This window comes from Chinchilla lanigera, unplaced genomic scaffold (genome assembly GCF_000276665.1).
Source record: "Chinchilla lanigera isolate Chin_1 unplaced genomic scaffold, ChiLan1.0 scaffold00070, whole genome shotgun sequence".
NCBI classification, from domain to species: domain Eukaryota; kingdom Metazoa; phylum Chordata; class Mammalia; order Rodentia; family Chinchillidae; genus Chinchilla; species Chinchilla lanigera.
This window is the reverse complement of record NW_004955471.1, coordinates 7,672,438-7,685,322: the sequence shown is the minus strand read 5'-3', so window position 1 is coordinate 7,685,322 and position 12,885 is coordinate 7,672,438. Positions and strand designations below refer to the sequence as shown.

Below are 12,885 nucleotides of genomic sequence, written 5' to 3'. Positions count from 1 at the left end.
ATGTGGAAATGATGACCACCAGGAGCCTGCATGAAGTTACGAATCTCAAATCCCAACTCATCAAACAGACATTACTTTTTAACTTCTCTTTTTTTCTTTTTCCAACAGGGTCTTGCTATGCAGTTCAGGCTGGCCTTGAGCTCACTTTGTATCCCAGGCTGGTCTTGAACTCACAAAGATCCTCCTGACTTAGGCTCCCAAGTGCTGAGATTACAGGCACACGCCACCACGCCAGGCCAAGACTTCACTTTTTAAGTGCTTATGACAGGCATCAAAAATAACACTTCTTAGATATTTATTTTGTATGAGGTACATACGGAAGCCAGAATAAAACCTCATTTAGTCTTTACTCAAATCCCATGAGACAGATTTTTAAAATTCAAATTTTAAATATTAGGCTATCAAGGTTCAAGGAAATTACATAATTGGCCAAAGGCTAACCAGTTCATAAGCCACAAAGTTTCCAGTGAGTTGCTTGGTCTGGTTAAAGTTCAAGCCGAAACATGAAGCTGAAACTGAGGGGGATGCAGACGGCATGGTACACATGCCTGCAGAAAAGATGCCTGGCAAGCTATCACCCTGTGAACAAGGGCACAAAATGGGGCTGGATGGTAACAATTCATTGATGACAACTGGAGGCTTGGCATCACCGCTGGGCTCTCCAGTGGGCTTTTTGAGCTGAGAACTGCTGAAGAAACAGAAGCTGTCAGGCCAGGAATTAGAGCACTGGTTATCGGCCCATAAACCCATTGGGAGTGGGTGGAGGTGGAGTACAGTGGGAGCTGCTCTTGACTCCCAGGGTCCTGGGACCCTGTCCTCTTTCCCTCTCTCTCTTTTCCCCTGCTTCCCGGCTGCCATGAGGTGCGTAGTTTCTTCCATCATATAGTCCACCATGCTGCACTGCCTCATCGCAGGCCCAACCCATCAGGGCCGAGGGACCATGGACTGAAGCCTCTAAAACCGTAAGGCAAAATAAGTCTTTCCTCCTCCCAGGTTGTTGCAGCTTGGGAAAGCTGACTAACACAGATGCCATTCTTCTATTTCCATAAAGATGCCGGGGTACAGCAAACTGATCAAGTGATAGGGTCCCTCCAAGTGCCCCTCAACATGCACCTTTGTGGTTTTTTCCTCCCCAACCCCCTCCCAACCTTCTCTGTTCTTTAGTGTTGTGCTTTAGGTCATACCAAGCAATTTTTGACTGGCAGAAATTGTTATCTGTCCTTTCTTGTGTACTACTCTTTTTTCCTCCAGGAGTCTGTACATTTTAAAAGTTGGGAACCATGTCTTCTAATCTGGTTTCTCTGTGGTCACCCATCCCCACCTGAGAAGGTAGAAGGCACTTTGTAAGTGACAGCCTATGGGTTCTTCATACCCCTTATAAAAGGTGGTTGTTTTGCACTGAACTGAGGTAAGAAGAACAGTTTTTGTTTAAATTTGATGGTTTAAAGAAAAACAACAACAACAACAAAGCAACTGAGCAAACAAACTGCTTTGTAAAATGAAGCCACTTGAGCTCAGCAGGACAGCACCTGCCTGGCAAGCACAAGGTTCTGAGCTCAATTCCTATACCCAAAAGAAAAGAAATGAAGTCACTTTTAGGGTCTACATGAGCAGGTTTATAAAATCATCGCTGTTACTCTCCCATCGGAAGACTCGGATGTCAATGTCTGTATATTGCTGAATATTGGATTAGATTTCAAAAATCAGCATAACTTCATCCCATGTTTCTTATTCCTTCTCTTTCTCATTTAGTGGTCACCTGGTAGTTAAACTTACCTTAAACTTCCCATCTGAAGAGAAAATGCTAACCCACTTGTTGTCGTAGTCTGCAATGATTATGTCCCCACTCGGGTGCACAGCAACTCCTGTGGGCCGCTGGAGCTGCCCGGGAGAGCGCCCTCGGATGCCGAAACGGCTTTTGAACTGGCCGTCATTGGAAAATATCTGCGAAGCAAATGCACATAATTGGAGTGTGAACACAGCACTGAAATGACCAAGGCGGAAACAGGCAACACCTATCACTTGTACCAGAGTGCAAAACATGCCAACTCCGTGAAAGAGGAGTCTCCATACACAATTATAAACTTCTTTGCTTGCACCATGTACCTTAGATCTAAAGTAGGAAAACATGCAACTGCATCTATTTGATCAGCACAAACAGATAAAGGTAGGAATGGAAGGGATCTACCTGCACACACTGGTTGTTACTGTCTGCAATTAATATCTTTCCACTTGTAGATGCAGCTACACCCTGAAGATTTGTAAACTCTCCTTTATTTCTTCCTTTGGTACCTAAAAATAAATTAAGAAATTAAGCACTAGAGAATTAGATTTCTCAGTTTCAGCAAAAGAATAATTCAAGTTTCCATAGGTAACCTGAGAATGATTTTTTTTTCAGTGTTAGGGATCTAGCCCAGGGTCTCTACTTCTGAGCTGCACCCCCAGCCCCTGCACTACTTTGCAATTATACTTAAAGCAGGAGAATCCTTCCCCCACATGACTTAATAGGTAGATCACTAAAGTCTATGCAAAAATACTTTTTAGGCAAATGCCAAAATATACTCAGATTGGCATTTGCCTAAAAAAGTGGTTTTGCAAAGACTGTAACATGGTTAAAATATACTCAGATTCCACAAAAATATGATAAGAAGAACTAATATTCTAATTACGTAGCTAGAAGAACCGAGGGGCCTTATTTTCGAGTTTTGCCAAAATCCCAAGCTCCTACTTAGCAGCTCTCAGAAGAAAGCTGGGCGCCTGACTTTTACAGCATTTAAACAAATGCTCAGGCCACAGATACTGTAAAAGTGCAGCTGATTTTCATAAGCTGGATCTACTGAAGCATACTTTTCTAAAGCTCAGGATCTCATTGGCTGTGTATTCTTCCTGGAATTATGTTTCAAAAAATCCTAAAAGGATGTTTTCTAGATTAAATAAGTAACAAAGACAGAAGGAAATTAATATTAGGAAATAGTCTCAGTCCCACTGGACTTGTCGTTGAGAGGAGGCAGGGGAAAAAAAGCAGCAGCATGTCCACGTTAACAGCTATCTGCTTTCGTTCTTATAACGTAATAGGAATGCATAAATATTAGTATGTTTTGAGCAGAATAAATTTTGTTCAAAAGTGACCTGCAGGAGGTTACAGTTGTAAATCTTTCCCAGCACTAAGGGTACAGCGAAGGTGGCTGAGGTTGAACCTCTCCCGCAACAGTTTCTCAGTTTAGAAAGTGAAATTGGTGCCGCAGCGAACGCAACAGCAGAACAAGCTCAGTAACAGAATCGTGGAGCAGAACAATCTTCGATAACCCGGTTCTCCCCAGACCTGCACGGTTCTTTCCAGCACCCCGGAGTGTCGTGTTATGGAAGGCATGATGCCTGTCCTGTTTCCTCACCGCTGCTGGGTCTCAGATGTGCCCATGAGCCAAAACCGTGACATCCAGATCCTCAGAAGAGCACCTTCCACTCTGGGAGGACACCGTGCCACTTTCTTTCGGGTTTATCAGGACACAGCATTTTTTATACTTGACCCACATAGAAACTTTACAACATGCATGAAACATAGTGAATATGCTTTCAAAATGGTGTGTTGGAGCAGGGCATGGTGGGGTGAGCCTGCAGTCCCAGCCTTACCAGAAAGCTGAAGCAGGAGGATCACTTGAGCCCATGGGTTAAATCAAGGGTAGCCTAGGTGATATAAGGAGACTGTATCTCAAAAAAAAGTACCAATGTACGAATTGTACCTATGTGGTAATAGAGGACAGGGAAAGGGGTGGGTGGCTCTTTAAGAGGTATCTACTTGTGGTTAACGTGGTATTCATTTTTGGTCATTCATCTGGATGTCTATTTTTTTTTTTTTTTTTGTCTTCTTTTGAGACAGGGTCTTACTCTTTAGTTCAGGCTGGCCCTGAGCTCACTTTGTAGCCCAGGCTGGCCTTGAACTCGCATCGATCCTCCTGCTTCAGCCTCCTGAGTGCTGGGATTACAGGCATGTGCCACCACGCCTGGCTTTCATCTGGATGTCTAAATAACAGCTGGACAACAGGTACTGCAAAATTGATGAACCACAGATAATTCTACTATATCCCATTTATAAGTACTTTTTAAAAGAGAGTAGGGGTCAGTCTAAGGCCCCTTAAGAATAAAAACTTGGCTGGATGTGGTGACACACACCTATAACTCCAGAACTGGGGAGGCTGAGGCAGGAGAACTGCTGTGAGTTCCAGGCCAGCCTGGCTGGACTACACAGTGAGACCCCCCATCTCAAAAAAACAAAATGAGTAAGTAAGTAAATAAAATTCAAAGAGAACTTATCAGAACACATGATAAAAGCACAGAACTGGGCAAGATGAGAAACTGAGAACTGATTAAAGCAGCACAATTAAAAAGTAAGAGCCTTCCTCCTCGGGCAGGAACATGAAGGAAGTGACCCTGTAGGGACAGCCCGGGCTGTGGTAGCTCCTGGCTCACGTGGACCATGCACCGTGGCTTTGAGAGCAAGTGGGGGGGAAGATACTGGAGGGAGGGGTGGGGGGCCGAGAAGACCCCAGCAGAGTAGATGAGCACTGACTTGTGTCCTGCTCCAGAGAGGACAGACACTGCCTCAGACCGCCTTCCTTTGAGCTTTATGTTGCTAAAGACAAAGCTTATTCTGCTCAGAGACTGACAGAAGGGACGGAATGGAGAACACAGAACGTTAAGTAAGGGGGTGCCTCATCCAAAAGGTACCCTTTCCTTCTGGAAATAACGAGAAAATGCCGAAAGCATGGGAAAATACATGAGCAAAAAAACCCAGACTCAAACTGAACCACACCAAACAAAAAACCCACAACACTGTTGTGCCTCGCAGAAATAAAACACATGGGTAAGCTCAGCAGGGATGGCAAATGATTGCATGTGGGGGAGGACGACATGTAGCTGGAGCCCACAGTAGCGCTGTTCAGGACCCAGCGAAGGAAGACCTGCGCCCACCTGAAGCTCCCGCGAGACGCTCCCTACTGCCAGTGCCTGCTCACCACAGCAACGGAATGATGTTGCAAAGAAAACCGCTGGAGAGAGGCTCCATGGTCGCCGCTGAGCCTGAGGGTGATGTGCTGGCCCAGGTCACACCCTTGGTTTCAAGTTAAACATACTTCACATCTGCTGCCCCACTTGGAAATACAATCACAGGCTGGGGGTATGTCTATTAGTCTAACGTTGCTGAAAGAGGCTCAATGAAACAGGCCCTGCCATTTCAATTTTAACCTTGCAGCTCTGATGCTGGGGATTAAATCCAGGGCCTCTACGCTGAGCTACATCCCCAGCCCTTTCTTATTTTTATTTTCAGGCAATGTCTTCCTAAGTTACTAAGTTGCTCAGGCTGGGCTGGAATTTGTGATCCTCCTGCCTCAGCCTCCCAGAGCACTAGGATAACAGGTCTATACCACTATACCCAGCTCACCATGAAGCAAAACAAAAACAAAAAACAAAAAACAAAACCCAAAATAAACTCTGAAAGCATGTCAGAATAACAGTCTGTTACAGTTTAGACCTAAATTGTCCCCACTAAAGCTTCCTCTGTTTGACAGGTGACTGAGTCATGGGCACTGTGCTTGCTGGTGGATTAATTCACTATGAATTCACATCTGAGTGTGCTGTTAGGAGCGGGCCCTGGTCTGAGATAGCTCTCTGGGGCATAACCTAGAAGGGAGAGCTCCTTCCCTGGCTCCTTCCTTCTCTCTCTGCTTCCTGGGGGCCATGAGGTGAGCCGCTCTCCCTCTGTGAGGCCCTCCCGCCATTCTAGTTCTGCCTTGGAGCAACTGGAACCATGAGCTTCAATAAACCTCTGCTCCTTTAAATTGGGAATATCTGGGCTAAGACACCATGTTACTTGTGGAGATTAAAGGACACCACTGGCATATTCTAGAGGAACAACTGATACCAACCCTCTTTGCTAGCAGTTGTATTACAAAATTTTTTATGCTGAATACTGCATATTGTTCAAACATCTGAGTGTTTATAAAGTGTCTCACAATGAAAAATTAAAAAATTGAAGTTCCAGAAGTTGGAAATTATTTGGGATCATACTTTGCTCTTTTAGATTTTTAGTGAATTCTATTTCATCTATTTAAAAAGGCTCCCTTTTGTCTCTAAGATATTTATTTATTTATTTTTTTGGTTTTTTTTTTTTTTTTGGTTTTTCTCTGGTACAGGGAACTGAACTCACGACCTTGTGCTTACCAGGTCTAAGATATTTAAAACTTAAATGAAAACCACTTCTTTCATGTTAACACCAGATGTACACAGTGCTATAGAATCTTTACCTATGTTGATGTAAATGATTTCATCTGGTGGTTACCTCTTAGCCATTCAAATGAGCAATATGAATTTTTAAAGTAATTATAAACAATTTGGAAATAACTCCACAAGACAAAATTGGTTTTTCTTCTAGACATTAAACTAAACTAACCTAAGCACAAAATAAATTTTTAAGCCAACATCTTCTTACCCATGTTCTTCCTGCACTTTCATCCACCTGTCTGAGAGGATTACAGAAGTGGGGTGAAACTTTAGATTGAAATTGGGGATCAATAGGTACAGGTTTCCTCTCACTACCCATTATAATATGAAAGTTACCGTTAAATAAAGCAAGATACTTTGAAAGGAACAATGGAACAGGATAGGACTCAACCAAGGGTCTAATACAGGCCCTTTAACAGAGCTGGTGCTGAACAGATACTTGATGATGAGTGAGTGCATGAGTGAGTTATTGATGACTGGTAGTGAGATACAATCCACGTGACATGAGAAAGTGAAACATTCGATAATGTTCACAGTGCTTTTGTGTACATTAGCTCATGCATTCCCTGTAATAATCCTATGCATTAGCAGGACAAGTATTATCATTCCTGTTTTATAAATAAGAAAGTTGAAACTAGAACTATCACAAAGACACAAAGGAAAGAACAAAACTTGGCTTTCCTGACCCTTTAGATAGTGTTTCTTCCAATATACACATTACTTCTTTCTAACTATACTTCAAAATACCAGGTGTTGGAGGTAAGAATAATTATCCTTTGAGCTCACATGAGTGATATTTTCTCGTAAAATTTCAGAAAACTCCATCTCTCATCACACAGTATTTTAACTGTCCATATCCTTCACTCAACTATAAGCTCCCTGAAGGCAGGAGCAACATGTGTCCTGTTCACTGTTCTACCCTGTAACACAGAGATATAGCTAGGATTGTGAATGTCCCCAAAACCTATAATGGTGGGTCCCCATCTCCTCAACCTTTAGGAGGTGGAGCTTAGTGGGAGGAAGTTAGGTTATTGGAGGCGTGCCCTTCCATGGGCTATTGGGACCTTGGCCCTTTCCTCTTCTTGTGTGCTTCCTGGCTGCCATGAGGTAGCAGCTGCCTCTTCCTCCCACCATGATGTGCTGCCTCACCACAGCCACAAAAGCAGTGGGCCAAGAGAACTCAAGACTGAAACCTCCAGAACTGTGAGGCAAAGTAAACTTCTCCACTTGTTTAGCTGATACGTGAGGGAGTTTGTTATAGTAACAAAAACTGACTAATGCACAACATAGTGCCTAATACTTAGTAAATATAGGTTGAATCTTTGTCCCCTTGAAATGCAAGCAGAACTCCCAAAGATGAGATTCTTGAGGAGTAGGGGCAGAGTTTCTATAATGACATCGGATGTCACGTTAGCATGTCCTCCCTCTTCACATATTTTAGGCATGAAGGGGGTCATTTGCAGAGTTGAAGCAGGGAGTGAGGCATGAAATACTGTCACATCTCTCTGTAAAGCCTCTGAATTCACGCTAAGTGATTTTACACAGCGATGTTTAAATGACACTGTTCTAGAGTGCAATGAGTGTCCCAGCCCACTTCTCATCAATTCACTGAGGTATGGTGTATGCATTACATAATTTGAAACAGTCCAGTTGTAGCTCTCTTACTTTCTCACTTACTTTCCAGCTTCCCTTTGTTCAGTGACTTTTTTTAGTAGCTGACAAAACCACTGCACGGCTTCCAGTCAGCAAACTTAGTAGCGAGGGAAAAATAATCCCTGTGTTTCAACAGAGGCTCCAAGCTACTTTCCTAAACCCATTCAGAACTGTTTCCCCGCACAGTGTCAGGTGGACACAGAGACTCCCTTGCAGTGTTGTTTCACTGCATGGGCAGAATCAGACTTCAACTTGGAAAACTGCAGTGACTAAAGGGCATTTTTTTTTTTTTTTTTTTTTTTTTTTCCGGTACCGGGAACTGAACTCACGACCTTGCACTTGCCAGGCAGGCGCTTTGCCACTGAGCTAAATCCCCAGCCCCTCTAAAGGGCATTTAAAGGGCATAGGTTTCACTCGCCTCAGCCTTCATTCCCTCAGTGGTCATAAGGGCTGGCTTGGAGGTTGGAGGAGGCAGTTCTGATGTGTAGCATTTGCCCTTTTCCATAGTGTAAATGCTCCTCTTGTGGCCAATTTCACATCACCAGAATGAAGCTACTGAATGAGCCAGTATGAGCTGGGCCCAATCTATCACGTTCTATTGTGTAGTAGGAGTCTCACACTGCAGGTGTATTAGGAACTGAGAGAATATTATAGCTAATAAGGGTCTTAGGAAGATGACACAGAAATCCTTGGTACCAAGGATTTTAAGTAACACACCTGGCTGAGACACACCTGTTTCTTCCTCCTGTTTCCATCCCCCATCTTTTTTTCCCTGAACTATGACTCCTACCTTTGAGGTCACACCGCATCTCCTGATTTAAAGCAACTCTTCCATACTTTTCACTTCCAAACTGATCACTCTTGCTTGACTTCTTTGCTGTGCTCCAAACCCACATTTCATCCTGCCTACCTGGATGACTAAAACAGAACCACACCTGCTCTTCCTCTTATTTTCTTTACTGTGGTTGATAATGATGATAATAACAACAGCAGTCAACTGTGTTTTCTTTTGGCAGTGCTGGGGATCTCACATACCAGGGCTGCTCACTAGACAAGCGCTCCACCCCGGAGCTACAACAGCCAGCACTGATTAGGGCCTTGCTATGCACCTACACTCTTTTACGCCTTGATTTGCATTCCTTTAATCCTAACCATATGAGGCAGGCATTCATTCCACTCCTGATTTATGGATGAAGAAACTGAGGCATAGACAGGTTAAATAATTTTCCCAAAGTCACATGACTAGTAGATGGCAGTCTGGGATTCACATAGAGGTTGTCAGGCTTTTGAGATCTTTAAGACGCTTTTATCCAGTTATGTTAACTATTACTTCTATACTACAACTGAGCACTATGCTAACTAGTACTATCTGCATTGCTTCTCTAAAACGCACGGGCATTATTCAGCACCAGGCACTGTTCTAAACTCTTCTGTGTATAAGCTCATCTAATCCTCACAATGATCCAATGAGATAGGTTCTTTATTGCCACTTTGTCAAAGATATGCAGGCCCTGAGAGGTTAGTTAACTTGGGTGGGAACCCAGGGCAGTTGCTTAGCAGGGTCCATAGTGTTAGCTGCCCACTCTACAGCCTCACATCCACAAAATACAGGGGTACTGAAACTGATCCCCACGTTCTACACCCGCCTCCTAAGCATTTTATAATCGGCCGTTGGCTGTCTATTCCATCTGCTCATTCCTAATCCTGGAACTTCTAGTGTCATAGCCTCTCCACAGTCTCCCCGCTTCCTGGAAAGCACTTCCACTGGATCCCCATACACTGCCCCCAGGTTCTTTAGAAAACAAAATCCCAGTGAGTCACTGAAGTAGGAGCATCACAGTTCAAAGCCTGTCACCACCTACACGCCTGTGGTTCAATGTCATGTACACAGCATCCCTGGAGCCTGCAGAATGCAGACTCCCCCTTCCTCTGCAGATTTTCCTATTCTGGAAATGCAGTTTAGAGCTCAGGAGTTTCTGCTTTTACCGGGTGCACTAAGGCACTGTCATACCTGTGGTTTAGGGACCACACTCGGAGGAATACAGGATTACAGAACAAAGTCCTGCCCCTTATCCAAGAAACAGAAGCTGACAAACAGTTGATCATCTTCACCTTTGTACCTGCTTTCACCCAAAACACTCTTTCCTCCCTCCACCTCAGAGGCACTGTCTCTCAAAGCCATGAAGTTTAGATGTCCTCTCTAGGAATACTCCTTAATTCCCAGCACCCTGCCAGCCTCCCAGCTGCACCATCTCGGCTTCCGTGCCTCGATTCCCCCAAAGCTCCTACATATTTATTTACACAGCCATCTCCTAAACTGCAGCTCCCGCAGGTCAGAGTCAGAATCTCAGCCCGCTTTTTCTACCACAACCCAGCAGAGGAGGGACGCACGCTGCAGATCCACAGCGAGGGTGTGAGGAAGGCTCAGCAGAGTGAAAGGGGAGCAATTATGATCTGGGTGCACTTCACCCAGCCTTATGCACCCCGGTGAAGCAGGGGGATGGAAGACAGGCGAGGAAAGTGACAATGTGAGCTGAAATTACCCCCTGAAAATCTTTTATATTACCTAGAAAGTGAAGACTCCTTTTCATGAACATACAAAATTAACACGTGCTGTATGAACCCTAAGGCATGGGTCTGTGAAAACTATGTATCTCTAAGCACAAAAGCAGTATCACAGTATGTGTGAAGCTGCTCAGGAAACAGCAGTCAGGGCTGCCACCGGCGGGCGGAGCTGAAATCGACTGACTTCCGGATTACACGCTCAGTCTTCCACACATGCGCAAAGGGACTGTTCAATTTGAGCGTTCTATTTTCACACCTAACAGCCCGCATTTCTAAAACAAAGACGCAACTGTAAAGGAACTTTTTCTCACTAACAGAAGCTTTCCCATTTGTAGCCCAAAGGGCGGAGGCTGAGAAGAGAAGGTTTTAGGCCTGCACTGCTTGATCTTGTCCAGCGTGGGACCATACACAAGTCCTGCGAATGATCGCCCTGCACTTCTACGCACTGTCACCGGTCTAGGTGCCCCTCGGCCTCAAAATGGGGGCCTGACAGTGTAGGAAGGAAGTTCAATGACGTGGAAGTCCCAGCTTGATCTTACATAAAGGGACAAAGTACTCACTCAAAATATTATTCTAGGTTGTGCTGCGGCTGATAAATGACTAAGGACATCACCCCTGACCTCAAGGAATTTACAATCTTGTTGAGTAATAATACCTAGGCGTAAATAATAACCACTGCGATTTCTAAAAGAGATGGCGGCATTGGAGAGAAGAATAAAATTGGGAAAAGAAGCTGGCACAATGGCACACAGCTGTAATCCCAGCTATTCAGGAGGCTGGAGCAGGGGGATTGGAAGTTTGAAGTCAGTCTGGACAACTCAGCAAGACCCTATCTTGAAAAGAAAAAAACACAGGGTGGGGAGAGACCCTGGGGATGGGGATGTATCTCAGCCATACATCACTTGTTTAGCACGTGCAAGCTCTGGGTTCCAAACCCCAGTACCACCAAAAAAAGAGGAAGCGGAGTTTAGGGACAAGTGTACTCAGGTGAGAGAGTAGAGATACTGTTTAAGAAAAAGTGGGCTGAGGGCTGGGGATTTAGCTCAGCGGCACAGCGCCTGCCTGGCAAGCGCGAGGCTGTGAGTTCTATTCCGGGTACTGGAAAAAAACAAAAAACAAACAAACAAAAAAAATGAGATCATTAGTTGCATTTTTCTATTTCCCACAGAAATAGAAAAAGTAATCATAAAAGTCATGTAGAGCTCTAACATATATTGCTCTGACCTTGGTTCACAATGCATGATCTCAAACTATCCTCCTCATTTCCTTTTCTCTTCATACTGTCCCTCTGCCTGAGATGACCTCTCCACTTGTCAACACAGTTCAGTCTTACTCATTATTCAGGTCCTGGTTTAAATTCTTTCTTATTTTTAAGAAATAAAATGTCTTTTCATTACTTAGTCCTTGGCATTAGAGTTTGTCGGTCATGTATCCGTCACCTCCAATTGCAAACTCCTTGAGGGCAGAAATTTCATTTCTTTCATTTTTGCATATTCACCACCTAGCACAATACCTATCAAGTACCAGGTGTCCTAGAAAGGTTTTTAGAGCTATATTACTGCATAGAGAGAGGCCTGTCTTTTGACTAAACTCTGAGTTAGAACATAAGGTTAAAAAAGAATTTTTAAAAATCCTCAGGAATAACTTTAACCAAGATTGAAAAGTACGATATTGATCAAAGAAACTTAAGGTGACACAAATGAATGGAAAGATATCCCATGTTTATGGATTGGAAGAATCAATATTGTTAAAATGTCCATAGTACTCAAAGCAATCTATAAATTCAATGCAACCCCTATTGAAACTGCAGTAACATTTCCCACAGAAATAGAAAAAGTAATCATAAAAGTCATGTAGAGCCACAAAAACCTCTAAACAGCCAGGGCGATCTTGAGCAAAAAGAACAGAGCTAGGAGCATCATATTACCTGATTTGAAAATCTACCTCAAAGCTCTTGTAATGAAAACAGCATGATACCGGCATAAAACAATCACACAGTCCAATGGGGCAGAATAAAGGGACCAGAAATAAATTCACACATTTATGGCTAATCGCTCTTCAACAAAGATATCAAGAACATACACTGAGAAAAGGACAATGTGTTCAACAAATGGGGGTTGGGAAGACTAGATACCACATGTGGAATGCAACCAATGATCTCATACCACATAAAGAGATCAACTCAAAATAGACTGGCCTTAAACATAAGACCATAAACCATCAGATGAAAACATATGGGGAAAGCTCCATGACACTGGTCTGAGCAATGATATTTTTGGGGAGTATGAAGCTAAAAGCAAGACAACAAAAGCAAAAATAGACAAATAAGATTACATCAAATTGAAAAGATTCTGATCAGCAGAGTACTGGCAAAAAAAAAAAAAAAAAAAA

General features: G+C 43.5%; 1 protein-coding gene across 12 annotated transcripts in view; it reads right to left on the bottom strand.

Moving 5' to 3' along the window:
- Positions 1 to 12,885, bottom strand: part of Trim2 (tripartite motif containing 2) — a 174,542-nt gene that overhangs the window by 13,114 nt on the left and 148,543 nt on the right. For all 12 annotated transcript variants that reach the window (XM_005400920.2, XM_005400914.2, XM_005400916.2 and 9 more), the window contains 2 exons: positions 2,189 to 2,292; positions 1,777 to 1,944 (listed from right to left, as the gene is read on the bottom strand). In XM_005400920.2, coding sequence (XP_005400977.1) covers positions 1,777 to 1,944; positions 2,189 to 2,292 — 272 coding nt within the window. The remainder of the gene's footprint in view (positions 1 to 1,776; positions 1,945 to 2,188; positions 2,293 to 12,885) is intronic.